General features: G+C 42.5%; 1 protein-coding gene across 4 annotated transcripts in view; it reads left to right on the top strand.

The window, feature by feature from the left end:
* ARMC8 (armadillo repeat containing 8) overlaps positions 1–15,381 on the top strand; it is a 96,393-nt gene that overhangs the window by 33,433 nt on the left and 47,579 nt on the right. For 3 of the 4 annotated variants that reach the window (XM_061636510.1, XM_061636509.1, XM_061636506.1), the window contains 3 exons: positions 23–120; positions 6,023–6,115; positions 9,078–9,137. In XM_061636510.1, the coding sequence (XP_061492494.1) occupies positions 23–120; positions 6,023–6,115; positions 9,078–9,137 (251 nt within the window). The remainder of the gene's footprint in view (positions 1–22; positions 121–6,022; positions 6,116–9,077; positions 9,138–15,381) is intronic. The other variant, XM_061636507.1, reaches the window with a different exon arrangement.

Raw genomic sequence — 15,381 nt, 5'->3', positions numbered from 1 at the left:
GTTTCTCAACTTGTATTCACAGGGTTACTTTCGCCAGATCTTAAATTTATTGAAGCTTGCCTCAGGTGTCTTCGCACCATTTTCACCAGTCCTGTAACTCCCGAAGAGCTATTGTACACGGTAAGTTATAGGCAGCAAGTACATTTTTTTCCTGCAATACCTGTTCACACATTGTAGCTCTTATTTAGAACATATTTGTGTGCGAGAATATGTGTGTTGTGGAGAGAATTTTGAACTGTTGCAGTGCAGTCGTGAAAAGACTTCACATGACAACATCTTTTAGTTGGAGAACTGGCTTCACAGAGTCATAGAAATTAGAAACTAGAAAAGAACTTCTAAAGTCCTGGTGCTCAATACTTTAGGACCTATTTTTGCCCTTCTAATTAACACAAATCAACTAAGTATTCTGTATCTCAGTAAGAAGTGCATGTCTCTACTGCCATCTGCTGGGGCAGAAACTTGTGAGCCCTTCTCTTATTTCCCTTTCTGAGAAATTTGTGAATAATAATCAAGGTATAAACACCAAAGAGAAGCATCTAAACGTTTGCAGTAAAACACAAACTTCACACTACAGGAAAAATGTTCATACGATAAAAAATGTTGAATGTTTTTAACTTAGACTGTTGGCAGTTTTGTTCAGTGTTATGTTTTGAGTGATGTTTATTACTAAATTATGTATTCACAATTTATTTCTTTATGTGAACTAGTAAGAAACTTGTTTCAGTTGTGATGGTGTAACTATTCACAAAATCAGTGTAATACTGAAACCTGAGAAAATAAACTATGGGAACGGTAGGATTAAAGGTTCTTTTTATTTTTCAATGAAAGTTACTAAGCAGGAGAGAATGTGCAGCCGGTGGATTCTCATTAGAAATCTGAGAAACTGTTTCTTTAAGGGATAGGTTGCCCCAGATAGCTTTACCCTGGAACCTTCAGTATGCCTTGCTGTTTCTGAGTTGCCACTGTTTGCGCAAGTCCTGTCGATCTGCTCCTTCTGCTGGTGCTAAGAGAGCAACAAGAGAGGAATAAATATGCATCATAGCCAGATCTCAAGGGTTCCCAGGGAGCCCTCGAGCAGATTTTAAAGGGACGTGGAGGGCAGAAGAGAGGAAGGGAAGTCCTATTGCGCAAGTAGGAGTCTGCTTATGCAGTCGGTAGATACAGTTATTAACTGTATTTATTTTATTTAAAAAAATTATATCCCATATGGGTCTCAAAGGTACTTACAACAATAAAAATATTAAATTGAAGTTGTGGTGAAGGCAGGTATTAAGTGAATTCTGTTAATTAGATATTTTATTTTAATCACTCCAGGCGTCTGCTGGCTTCCAAGTCTTCAATACTGGGGGCACCAACAAGGTGCCCGTGGGTGTCATGGTGCCATTGAGGACTCCCCTGTTACTGCCCATCTTGTGGAGGTGGTTACCTTCTGCCATCTTGAAAAGCACATAGAAGGAGGAAGCTGGAAGAGCAACACTTTCCCACTTCCTCTTGCAGTTCTGTGTGCCTTCATGGCTCAGATTGGCAGCTGAATAGGAAGTGGAGCAACCAAGATAGTATTTATTATTTATTTATTAAATTTATATCTCGCCCTTCCTCCCAGTAGAAGCCCAAGGCGAAAAATGAAAACACTAAATACACTCTAAAACATCATAAAAACAGACTTTAAGATATATAAAAACAAAACATCTTTAAAAACACGTTAAAACAAAACATTTTTTTAAAAAAAGCTTTCAAAACATCTTAAAAAGCAATTCCAACACAGATGCAGACTGGAATAAGGTCTTTACTTAAAAGGCTTGTTGAAAGAGGAAAGTTTTCAGTAGGTGCCGAAAAGATAACAAGAGATGGCGCCTGTCTCATATTTAAGGGAATTCCAAAGGATAGATGCCACTACACTGAAGGTCCACTTCCTATGTTGTGCGGAACGGACCTCCTGATAAGATGGTATATGCAGGAGGCCCCCACCTGCAGAGCATAGTGATCGACTGGGTATATAAGGGGTAAGACGATCTTTCACATATCCTGGTCCCAAGCTGTGTAGGGCTTTGTATACCAAAACTAGAACCTGAAGTTAGCCTGGTAGCTAATGGGCAGCCAGTGCAATTCTTTCAGTAGCGCAGTGAAATGTTGGCGATACCCTGCCCCAGTGAGCAGTCTTGCTGCCACATTTTGCACCAGCTGCAGCTTCCGGACCAACCTCAAGGGCAGCCCTACATAGAGTGCATTACGATAATCCAGCTTGGAGGTTACCAGTGCATTGCCAACAGTGGTCAGGCTATCCTGGTTCAGAAATAGCTGCAGCTGTCTTACCAGTCGAAGCTAGTAAAAGGCACTGAGGTCACCTGGGCCTCGCCCCAAATCTCCTGATGATCGCTCCCAAGGGCTTCATATTAAACAGCATGGGGGACAAGATGGTACCCTGCGGCACTCCACAGCACAACTGCCAGGGGGCTGAAAGATAAATCATCCAATGCTGGGTACTCTGAAAATGACTCTGGAGAACCACTATAAACCAGTGCCTGCAATACCCATCTCATCAAGTCAGTCCAGAAGGATACCATGGTGAACGGTATCAAAAGCCGCTGAGAGATCCAGTAAAAATAAGAGGGTCACACTCCCCCTGTCCTTCTCCTGATAAAGGTCATCCATCAGGGTGGTCAAGGCTGATTCACTCCCATAACCAGGCCTGAACCCAGATTGGAATGGGTCAAGATAAACTGTTTCATCCAAGAGTACTGTTTCATCCACAGCCCTCTCAGTCACCTTCCCTAAGAAGGGGTATTTGCAACCAATCGGTAATTGTCACAAACCAATGGATCCAGGGTGGGCTTTTTCAGGAGTGGTCAGATCATCGCCTCTTTCAGGGCAGCTGGAACCACACCCTTCCCCAAAGATGTGTTCACTGCACCCTGGATCCAAGGTCAAACCCGCTCGGTTAGCTTTAATAAGTCAAGAAGGGCAAGGGTCAAGAGGACCCATTGCTGGCTGCATCATCGCAAGCACCTTGTCCATGTTACCAGGCACATCAACTGAATCTAATCCCAAGAAGTTGCAGCAGGCAACTTCACTGGAGGCAACTTGCACTGGACACTTCACTGGAGACTTCACTGGAGATTACAGTAGATGTGGATGAGGCATCAAGATTGCTATGGAGGCGAGCAACTTTACCCTCAAAGTGCCTTGCAAACAATTCACAATGGGCCTCCGAAGGGTCTAAAACTCCATTTCCTGGAGTTGATATCAAAGACCCCTGACAATATGGAAAAGCTCCACTGGTCAGTTACTTGAGGATGCGATGGTGGCAGAGAAGTGGGCTTTCTTCGCCACTATAATCACCACACAGGCACGTTTATGATGTTTTACTCGTGCCCGATCAGCCTCACAGCATGTCTTTTGCCAGTTGTGCTCTAGCCACTATCCAGCCTGTTTCATTGCCGTTAGTTCACTGGTGTACGAAGCAGCAAACTGCACTCCACAATGCCAGAGGCATTGCTCAAGGACAACCATGTTAAGAGCCTGACACGCCTTGTTGTTCCACAGCATGACAAAGGCTTCAGCAGGGTCACCTACTCTGTCCACTGGGAACTCCCTCAGTGGATTCCATTAGTCTGTGGGGGCAGACCATCTTAATCTGTCCACCACCCTTGCAGGTGAGGATTGGAGCCATAAGTGTAAACTTCACCAGGAAGTGGTCTGACTATGTCAGTGGGGTGACATCCACCCCACCCTCCAGATCACCCCTTCCTCCATCTGGAGCAAAAAGTCGAGGGTATGCCCTGCCCTATGCTTTGGGCCAGTGACAACTTGAGACAGCCCCATGGTCATCATGCAGGCCATGAAGTCCTGATCCGGAACACTAGAGGCAGCCTCAGCATGGATGTTGAAATCACCCAGGAGTATAGTTCTGGGCTCCTCCAATACCACAGTTAAGAAAGCCTCTGCCAGCTCAGTCAGAGAAGCTGCTGCGCAGCAGGGTTGATGGTACACCAGCAGCAACCCTAGTTTACTGTCTCCTTGGCCCAACACCAGGTGCAGACCCTCACAGCCAGCTCCAGGACACAGTGGTTTCCTAGTGACAGAGATGGAAGTGTTGTAGTCCACAGCAACCACTTTCCTTCATCCCTGCAACCTGTGCTGCTGTTGCACCGAGTATCCAGGTGGGCAAAGCTGGTGGGCGAAGCTGGGTCAGATCAGCTTTGCACCAAGTATCCAGGCAGGCAAAGGTGTGGGCAGAGCTGCTTCAGATAACTCCTCCCAGCTCACCTACCCAAGTCTCGGTAATGAACACCAAATCAGCATCCTCATCCATGATCAGATCATGGGTGAGTGTGGTCTTATTGTGCACTGATCTGGCGTTCAACAACAGCACAACAGGCCAGTGGGCACAGCAGACGAGCAACAAGGAATCCATCAATGGGAGGAGTAGGAGAGAAAGGAGAGAAATCTGGGAGCAGGGCTGGCACCAGACATGCCAGGGCCCTTGGGCCCCAGCTTGCCCTGGGGCACGGTGCATGCGTGTACACACACACATGTGCGTGCCTACCTGTCTCTCGCAGGGAGGGAGCTTCTTCTGCCCGCCTGTTCGCTGGCTCCATCTCTCCTGTCTTTTGCGGCTGCACAGGCTGCTACATGCACGCATCGCTGCCATGAACCAAATTGGTGCCGGAGGCTTCAGCCCCTTAGGGAAACCTCTGCTGCCATCTTGGTTAATGGCAGTCTTGCACTCACAACTGCAAACGACAGGAGAGATGTGTAGGTGGAGCCAGCGAATGGGCGGTTGGAAGAAGCACCCTCCCTGCGTTCCGCAGCAGCTACTCTGCTGTGGATTGCAGAAAATGAGCGCTACTCCTTCCCCACCCTATCAAGAGGCCCCTCAGGGGCCTCAGTGGCTCCAGGGGCCCTTGGCCAGGACCCAACCTAGCCACCATTTGGGACTGGCCCTGTCTGCGAGGCTGGGGAGAGGAAAATAGAATGGCAGGATGGGGGGGGGGGAGTGTGGTGCCAGAGTAGTTGGAGGAGTGTCGAAGAGAGACAGAAGGCATATGCAGATACAATTTGTGTCTAGAAAAATGGGTTCTCTTGAAATTGCATGACTTTTTCATGGGTTCCCCTTCCAAACACCATGAAATCACAGATTGCGCCCATTTCCATTCACTGAACCATACAAATAACAGATCTGGTATTTTCTGGCACTGTCATTGTGCAGAAGTATGGATCTGAGGCATTATGAATTCTCATGATTTTTGCTGGGAATCCCCTCAAAATTAGCTTTGAATCATAGGTCACTCCTGTGTCCAGACATGTTCTTTTATTTGTTGGTGGTTTGTTAATCTTTTTATGAAAAAAACAATAAAATAACACGAAGAACTGTGCTTTGGATCAATGTTGTTGTGATGCTGACAAACACTGGATCTTGACTTTTGTTGCACAGTCTATCAAGATTTAATTTGATGGTATTCTTGGGGGACCCCATGGAAAAGCATGCATATTCAAGAGGATCCATTTTAATTCTACTTGATCTGACATTTACTTTTGGAAAAGCAAACTGCATGTGCTTTTTTTCTATCTGTCTGGGGAGGGAGAGTGACCAGGGGGAGAGAAGGAACCAGAAGGTCTGGTACCTATGGGATTCTTGCAGAATTCCACATGGGCCCAAAAAGGTTGGCAACCTCTGGTTGAACAGATTGTTCTTAGCAATTTCTTAGCAATCCTGAAGGCTTTAAATCCCTTTTAAGCAAAGCTAAAATGTCTCTGTTCTGAGACTGTTACTGTATCACTTGCTATCATTAGATCTTGTTTTGAACAATGTCACAGTTGTATAGATTTTGAAATTCACTGAGTAGGGATGCTCAGCTACATATAAATTAAAAATCCCATTTTAAGACCTCAAGCTGTTTGTTTCCTTGTGAACAGAAGAGAAAAGGACCAGACTAGTGGATGTATTAAAAATACAGTGTAACTGCTTGCTGGTGTTTAAATTTTTAGTTGCAATGTTCTGTTTTCTCTCTTGACTTTCTAGGATGCTACAGTTATTCCACACCTTATGGCACTTCTCAGTAGGTCTCGATATACTCAAGAATACATATGTCAGATCTTCTCACATTGCTGCAAAGTAAGAAAGGAATGTGATCATTCTCTACAGGGGTCTGTAAAACCAAGTCTTCCCTTTTGGGGGGGGGGGCTTTCAAAATACTGTTTCATTAAGATAACTGCATGTGTGAATGAAATAGTGGGCCAGACGTAGTAGAATATTTTTTGTTTCATTTATATAGAGGAATAATTTCTTTTATTTTCTTGCCAGGCTTCCATGGTTTTGCTCTTAAAGCAAATAAAAGGAGAAAATAAGAGTTAGGATATAAATTTCATTAAAAAGTTAGCCAGGCACAAGCCTTTCTCAGGATGACTGTATATAGAAGTTTCTCATTGAGCTCTCAGATCAGCACAGCATGAACCACTTTTTAATTTTTTATTCTGCAGAACCTGCTCGTTTGATCTAATTCCAGGCAGTTATCTGGGAAACTTTTGTGACTGTGTTTCAGAACTTGTGTATATTTCAGATTTAGCCAGCTGCAGTTTATATCTGGTTATAACTTTGTGTGTCTGTCTTTTTGAAAAATTGACTGATTGAAAATTGGTAGTTATTATTCATAGAAACAATGTGATAGATGCCCCAAGCTCCCCAGTTTCATAGCCTAAAATCTGACAATAAAAATACATATCTGGAAAGTTCTTCCTATACTGTCTGTTCTGTAGATATTATCTGTATATTCATTGTTTGGCTACAAATTGTTTGGCTACAGATGTAGCAGTATTCCTAATGTTCATTAGTAAAGCAAGCACACAGAATCATGCTCAGAGATTTTTTTGGAACTTAGCATGACCCTTGTTTAAAACATTTGCTGGCACCTCTAAGAGTTTTTTAAACATGAGAGTTATGAGACTCTGAGTCTTAGGACACACAGTCTTGAGAGCTTTTCATGCTCCTGAGAAGTGCCAGGCTTGACAGTGAAGCTAAAATTAATTGATTGAGTTTGAGATGGAGCAAGAAATTTAAGAGTCCAACAATCTCAAATTATGGCACTGCTCTTCTCCATACACATTTAGAACGGAGTAATTTGGGGAGAAACAATCCTAAATCCACAGCTGTGAAAAAGCCAGACAAGAAAAGGGCATTTAAAAACATAATCTCACAGCTGCAGTCGGAAGTGGTATCATTGAGGAAAAACATTACTACCATATGCTATTTGTGCATGCCTATATCAGCCCATTATATGTGACAGATACAAAATGTCCTGCTGTTCATGGTCTTGTGCAATTATAGCTCAAACAGATGCAAAGGTTACAGAACACAAATAAACTGTAGCAGCTGGTGTCAGACTAGAATGATGGTTGAGTGATGTTTTTTTCAAAGAGCATGTGTCATTTTGGAAATAAGTCTTTTTTGAGTTATTAATCCCAAATTACCTGGATCAAGTTTTCCACTTACTGTATTGACAGTTGAGTGGAGGCCACTTCCGGGAAATATCCAGCTTTAAAATACACAATATAACCTATTTGCATCCATATGTTCAGGAATGATTGAACAGAAAATACTTGGGAAAATTTTTATCAGAATATTGACAAACTAGAGGTTTTTGTGACACGTAGAGAATTTTGAATTCGGTGTGAATAAGAATAATTAAAATTATTTTTTAGTACCCTGAATCTTATGTTTGGCATATAGATTGTCTTAGCACAAACCAAAAGAAGTAGTGAATAGAGAAGGTCATATAGACAATCACAAGTGTTGCAATATACCTTCATAAAGTTTCATGTAACTATTAGAATGATGGTCTGTTTTATAGTAACTTGCAGCTTACCAAGGTTTTTTCCTTTTCCAACTGTGACCTCCAGAGTTTCAGAAATAGTGTGAGACAGTATATTTGGACAGACTGTCAAGCAGCTGCTGGGTTGGTGTAATAATGCCTGGCATTTATTTAACATTTAGAGTCTCCAAATTTCATTTGCATTGATTTCTGTAATCCTTACGAATATTTTACATAGGTAGGTCAGTATTTTCTTTATTGCAAATTGGGCACTGAAGCAGATAAACTAGTTTGCCTAAGAGCCTTTCTTTTACTAGAACCCTGAGGACCATCATTAAAAATAAAGTGCAAAATAGTTGAGTAATGCCAATTAACTATTGCACTCCCATGAGACTACATATACACATGCAAATCTACATCTGAATGATTACAGATTGAGGATACTGGCACAAAACCCTAAAATTGTCCAGCAAAGTTGCACAAAGACCTGGCCAAAGGCAACCAACTTATACTTGTATTTTGATGGTGAATAACATTGAATCTGCAATATGGTGATATTAGCACAAAGCCAGTCATGGCAGATAATTTTTTACTTGCAATTTTACTTTTTAAACTCTTGAGCAAAAAACCCTTGGTAAATTGTTGTCACTACTACTATATTTTGTTACTTTATATTTAAAAAATCTCAAAACAGCTTAACAACAAAATAAAATACAAATGGATAAAATCAATTAAAAGCCAAATTTAAAATGGTATACAACACAATTCCTAAAATGCTCATCCAATGATACACTAAGGAGGATAGACAAGTTCTACCCTGCTGCATATCACCCACAGATTTATTCCAATCTTCCTTTTGCCCAACCCCAGTCCTAGATGGTTTATGCTGAAACTAGGGGCTTTCTGGTTCCCAGCTCAGTTTCAAAGCCACTACACTAGCTATCAATCATTGTGTGCATCTGTTTTTAAAAACTTTATGTACTGCTTTTCTATAGAAATGTGTTTCTGTCTTGTGTATTTAGTAGTAGCTGCTGAATGCACATTGGGTCCCAGTGTAATCCACTATATAAAATACTGCATATAGATCTGGCAGGCTACGGTTCAAATTGTAGTTTAAAAATTTCTTCCATATATTCAGTATAATGTATGGGGGAGGGATGGTAGGGGAGGGAGTAGGCCCACAGTGCTCAGATACGTTGTAGGGTAAAGATGTAGGAGAGAAAATTATACTTGACTTTAATTTTATATCCTTTAATATCTGTTCTTCAGCTCCGACACTGGCATAGCTGCGGCTTTAAATCCTCGCCTCAGCCACTTCTATGTGCCAATGTAAGTTTTTCTTCAAAATGGTATATTAATTGCATTTTAACTAAAATGGTAGTAGCTGAAGTCATGTCTTAAAAATCCAAATTCTTCACAGATGTTAACTTGGTTATTTGTTGCATAACATTAGATTTTTACTTGAACCAGAGTATGTGTATATTCTATGGCTAATCAAGCCATTTTTATAGTAAGAGAAATGTTCTGCTGCTCTCATTTGGAGCCACCAGTTTTATGAGAGGATTAAGGCAGAATAAATACTCTTGATTGATAAATGAGGTAGAGCTATTTCTAAATTTTGAAGTATGGATTTTGATGTTAATAGTACTAGAAGAGTCCAAGTTCAAGTTACCAATCCCAAGCCAAGACTCTCCAGCTATCAACTCTCCACACAATGTACTGTAAATAGAGCAGATCTTTACATCACACAATTTCTGCCTATGGAATATGATTTTGATGTCTCAGTCAGCTGAACCTGATTGCACATTAGAACAGAACGGGGAAAATATTCAATAATTAACTGGCCAGGAGGAAAACTATTCCCTTACTCTAAAGATGAGAATCCATTAGACACTGAGCACAAAGCAGAACCAAGCAATCAAGCATCCTCACCTTACTGTCACATGTTAATCTTTTTTGGTGAGAAGAGGTAATTGTTGTCTGTGACATTCAGAATCTGTGACATGGTGGAAACTCTGCACAGGTCTAATTCTGTAGACAAAAAGCAGAATTAATTAGTGATTAGAGTTCTGATAAGGTAAATAGATATTTTGCCTTGTCTTTAGTGCTCCTGGAATCCATATATATATATAAATTTGGACTAGCTTTTGTTTGGCATGTCTAATTCATATTCAATTATATTGTGTAAAATATACATAGCTAAGGAGAGATTTCTTTGTACAAGACCTGCCTTAGACTTGTCATAAAGATAGCCTAGGACGAGGTTGAAAGAATGGAGGCAGGAAAGATAAATGAACCAAACAATATATTCAAAAGAATCAAAAAGACCAGTGAAGGAATGAGGTTAAACAGAAGGGTTTACAAAGCAGGGCATAATGGGAAGAGAGTGAATGCCCACAAACATAATTTCAGAGGTATGGTGCAGAAAAACAAAGTAGGCACATGAGCCATTTACTAAAGAATTGTTGGACACAATCAAACATTGCATCAGCAAAAGTGGCCAAATTAACTTTTTTTAAAAACAGCCATCACTTTATTGCAATTGCATCTCTTTTGGCTTTTGATCTTTATAGTGACAAAAATATGAATAGCGGAGTCAAAGACATATAGTAGCCCATGTTTTTCAGATGCAGTTTTCTGCCTTTTTTATCTGATTGTCTTGTGTGTGTTTTTAATATAAAACTTTATTTTTGAACTTTTCCATATTTTTTACAATATCTAAAATACCAGCTTGGGACAGAAGAAAGGAAATTCATTTATTAAAAGGGAGGAGATGCAAAGAATGCTGTAAATGATCAAAAGAGGCACATCTTGTATATTATGATGCCACAGATTTGATACTGCTTTTAAAAATCAAATGGAAGGAGAGCTGGGGAAATATTACTTGCACAATTGATGTTGTATCTAATATCATAGCGTTGGGTCAGCGAGACAGACTGGGAATACTGTTGGTGTACCGTCCACCTTGCTGCCCAACAGCCTCCCTAACTGAGCTGACAGAGGTGGTCTCGGATCTATTGTTGCGTTCCCCCAAACTTTTGGTATTGGGGGATCTCAACATTCATGCTGAGGCCGCTTTATCTGGAGCAGCTCAGGACTTCATGACCTCCATGACAGCCATGGGGCTGTCTCAATTTGCTACTGGCCCTACGCATGTGTTGGGGCACACTCTGGACTTGATTTTTGCCTCTGGATTAGGGGATGGTGATCTGAGAGTGAGGAATTTTACATCTATTCCTTTGTCATGGTCAGATCACCGCCTATTAAGGTTTAGACTCACATTGTCTTCTCCCCTCTGCAAGGGTGGAGGACCAATTAAGATGGTCCGTCCCCGGAGACTAATGAATCCTGAGGGTTTTCTGATGGCTCTAGGGAATTTTCCGGCTGATAGAATTGACGGTCCTGTCGAAACCCTGGCCACGCTGTGGAATACAGAAATGGCCCGGGCAGTTGACACGATCGCCCCGGTGCGCCCTCTCCGTTGCAGAGCTCAGTTGGCTCCCTGGTTTACCCCGGAGCTAAGAGTGATGAAGCAAGAAAGGAGACGGCTTGAGTGCAAATGGAGGCGAACTCCCGACGGCTGTAATCATGCACTTGTGAGGGTCTCTACCAAACTCTATGTGAAGGCAGTGAGAGCAGCAAAGAAGCAATACTTTGCTGTCTCGATTCAGTCATCTCTTAACCGCCCAGCGGAACTTTATAAAGTTGACCGGGGACTTTTACACTCTGGTCCCCAGGACGCAATAACACCATCAATTGCCCGCTGTAATGAGTTTGCGCGACACTTTCGTGATAAGATCATGAACATCCGCCGGGACCTTGACTCCATTATTGTAGCAGTTGATCCTAATGAGGTGTCCAGAGCACAGTCTTGTCCTGTTTTACTGGATGAGTTTCAGTTGGTACAGCTCGAGGATGTGGACAAGGTGCTTGAACAGGTGCGGGCGACCACTTCTGCTCTGGATCCTTGCCCCTCATGGCTAATAAAAGCTAGCAGGAATGGAACAGCCGGCTGGGCCAAGGAGGTGATTAATGCCTCTTTACGAGAGGGAGTGGTCCCACCCTGCCTGAAACAGGCGGTGGTGAGACCGCTCCTAAAAAAACCCTCCTTGGACCCTGATAATTTGGACAACTATAGGCCGGTAGCAAATGTTCCATTCCTGGGCAAGGTCCTAGAGCGTGTGGTCGCTCGCCAACTCCAGGCTCTCTTGGATGAAACTGATTATCTGGACCCATTTCAATCGGGCTTTCGGCCGGGGTTTGGTACAGAAACGGCCTTGGTCGCCCTGTATGATGACCTCTGTCGGGAGAAAGACAGAGGGAGTGTAACTCTGTTGGTTCTCCTTGATCTCTCAGCAGCGTTTGATACCATCGACCATGGTATCCTTCTGGAGCGACTTACGGATTTAGGAGTGGGAGGCACTGCTTGGCGGTGGCTCTGCTCCTATCTCGGGAATCGTCTCCAGAAGGTGATGCTGGGGGAACATTACTCGAGTCCCTGGGTACTCCAATATGGAGTCCCACAGGGTTCAGTTCTGTCCCCCATGCTTTTCAATATCTATATGAAGCCGCTGGGTGAGGTCATCAGGAGTTTTGGAGTGCGTTTCCAGCAATATGCTGATGATACGCAGCTCTACTACTCCTTTTCATCTTCGTCAGGTGAGGCTGTTGATGTACTAGACCGCTGCCTGGCCGCGATAATGGGCTGGATGAGAGCTAATAAACTGAAACTCAATCCTAACAAGACTGAGATGCTGTTGGTGGTAGGGCCCTCTGCCCAGATGGTTGATGTTCGACCTGTCCTAGATGGGGTTACACTCCCCCTAAAGGAGCAGGTACGTAGTTTGGGGGTCTTATTAGACCCGCTCCTGTCACTTGAGGCTCAGGTAGCCTCGGTGGCACGGAATGCATTCTACCAGCTTCGGCTGGTAGCCCAACTACGACCCTATCTGGACAGGGAGAATCTCGCCTCAGTTATCCATGCTATGGTAACCTCTAGATTGGACTACTGTAATGCACTCTACGTGGGGCTACCTATGAAGACGGTTCGGAAACTTCAGCTAGTGCAAAATGCTGCGGCCAGAGTTCTCACTGGGACAAAGAAATTTGACCATATAACACCTGTCCTGGCGCAGCTGCACTGGCTACCGATATGTTTCCGGGCCAGATTCAAAGTGTTGGTTCTTACCTATAAAGCCCTAAACGGCATCGGACCGCAATACCTGGTGGAGCGCCTCTCTCGCTATGTACCTACCTGTTCACTACGCTCGACGTCGAAGGCCCTTCTCCGGGTCCCAACTCATAAAGAGGCCCGGAGATCAACAACTAGATCTAGGGCCTTCTCGGTGGTGGCCCCCGAACTATGGAATGCCCTCCCAGACGAGATACGCCTGGCGCCTTCTTTGTTATCTTTTCGGCGCCAGGTAAAAACCTACCTTTTCGCCCAGGCTTTTTAAACATTTTAAATTTAATTTTAAACCTAATATGGATTTTAATTTATAAACTCAATGGCAATTCTATTTCAGATTTTTATCATGTTTAATGTTTTTATAATTGTATTATATTTTTCACACTTGCTCATATTTTAATTGTGATTTTATTTGTTGTACACCGCCCTGAGAGCTTTCTGCTATAGGGCGGTCTAGAAATGTAATTAAATAAATAAATAATAAATAAATAAAAATAAATAAATGGGAAGCCTGTAAGACACACATGAGTGGAATGATTATTGCCTATGCTGCTCATAAGAAAAAGAAAGGGGTCTATTTTTAAAGTTTTTGTTAAACTGGCTTTTTTTAAAAAAGTGTAATTATGAGCCATTTTTCAGTGAAGAGACAGGTTATAAATGTTTTACTATGTCCCAGTCATTGCCTGTCCATCCTTGGTCCTTGCTGCTCCTCAGTTAGCTCAAATCCTTTCTTCCTCCACAAAGTCCTTGCTATCTATGTTCCTTTCTCCATTTCGTGGTTCTTGCTTTCTTGTGCACCACTTTCTTCCTCCAGCAGATGGTTGTCTTTATTAACTTCATCACCTTTGATGACACTACACACGGACATGTATTCTGTATGTGTCCTCCAAGAGTTGCATCCACTGCCAGACCATGTATATCTCTCCTCCGCACTTCAAGCACATCCATGATCTGATAAACTATGTTGTGCAAAGTGCTTAGTAACATACTGTTGTGATAGAGTTGTGCATTGGTGCGTCACGTTCAACCACAGTTTGATATTTGAGAAATATTTCTCAAGGCTCAGATGTCCAACTGTCACATAAAGGTTCTCACACAGAGGAGGGCCAGGATCTCTTCTATTTTGTCCCAGAGTGCAGGACACAGAATAATGGACTCAAGTTACAGGAAGACAGATTTCGACTGAACATCAGGAAAAATTTTCTGCTAGAGCAGTACGACAATGGAACCAATTACTTAGGGAGGTGATAGACTCTCCAACACTGGAGGCATTCAAGAGGCAGCTGGACAGCCATATATACTTTAAGTTGGATTCCTGCATTGAGCAGGGGGTTGGACTCTGTGGCCTTATAGGCCCTTTCAACTCTACTATTCTATGATTTTATCCACAAGAACTGCACAGCTATAAAAACTGGGAGCGTCCACTTCAGACATGAAAAATGAAAGTATCATTGCCAGTTCTGATACTGTAGTTGTTACATTGAGTTATGAAAGATAACGGTAATTGAAGTTGGAAAGATTGGTTGCCCATTTCAGAGGAACATCTTGCAAAGCACTTTGGACCTCTTCCTCAATATACAACTGCTCACCTCTGACCATTCTGGCATTACCAAGCAGCTTATCAAAATGCCAGTAAGAAAATGGCATTTGGGGTTGTAGCAGCTATTCTGCTCATCCAGGATTTTATCAACCAGAGTAAATGGACCACTAGATACTTCTATCTGCTGTAGGATAAGCCACAGTTATAGGATATGCCACAGTTACACTTTCAAATTTTATTTTTAGCCACCACTGCTAGAGTTGACTCATAAAAGGAAAGCTGAGACTTATTTCATTGCAGCTCCAGGTTGTAGGTTTCAAGGTACCCCAACATCATAGGAAGTGGCAATCCACTGCCCAGTACCATGTAAGATTTGCTTTATGGGTTGGATCCTGAGAATGGGGTGCCACATGCACAATGAGCCTTTTTTGCTCTCCTTACCCCACCCCACTACAGCCCCCTGTGCTCCGAAAAGCCATTCTACAGGATAGGGTAGGGCATAAGGGGTCTGTTGTGGGAGGGAAAATTGGAAGAATTTGGCAGGGCTGCCTTTCTCAAGAGCCAGTGCCTTTCCACTCATGCAAGACAACTTTAGATCCAAGTCTTTGTTTTTATAAGGAACTTGTTTTGATATGTTGCTGCTTATCTTTTAAAATTAGTGTAAATAGAATTATTTATAGTGTCTGATTAAAATAAATGTAAAATAAATGTTGCCTGGAGACTAGCATGAAAAGGAGCACAATTTTAATGTGAGTGAAATTTGCTAGGGCTAAATTACATCTTGCAATAGATTTGTAGTTTGGGATATGCGTCTGGGTTTTTTTCTTTTTAAATTAGCAGCTAAT

This window comes from Rhineura floridana, chromosome 7, assembly GCF_030035675.1.
Source record: "Rhineura floridana isolate rRhiFlo1 chromosome 7, rRhiFlo1.hap2, whole genome shotgun sequence".
NCBI classification, from domain to species: Eukaryota; Metazoa; Chordata; class Lepidosauria; order Squamata; family Rhineuridae; genus Rhineura; species Rhineura floridana.
This window is presented reverse-complemented; position numbering and strand designations above follow the sequence as displayed.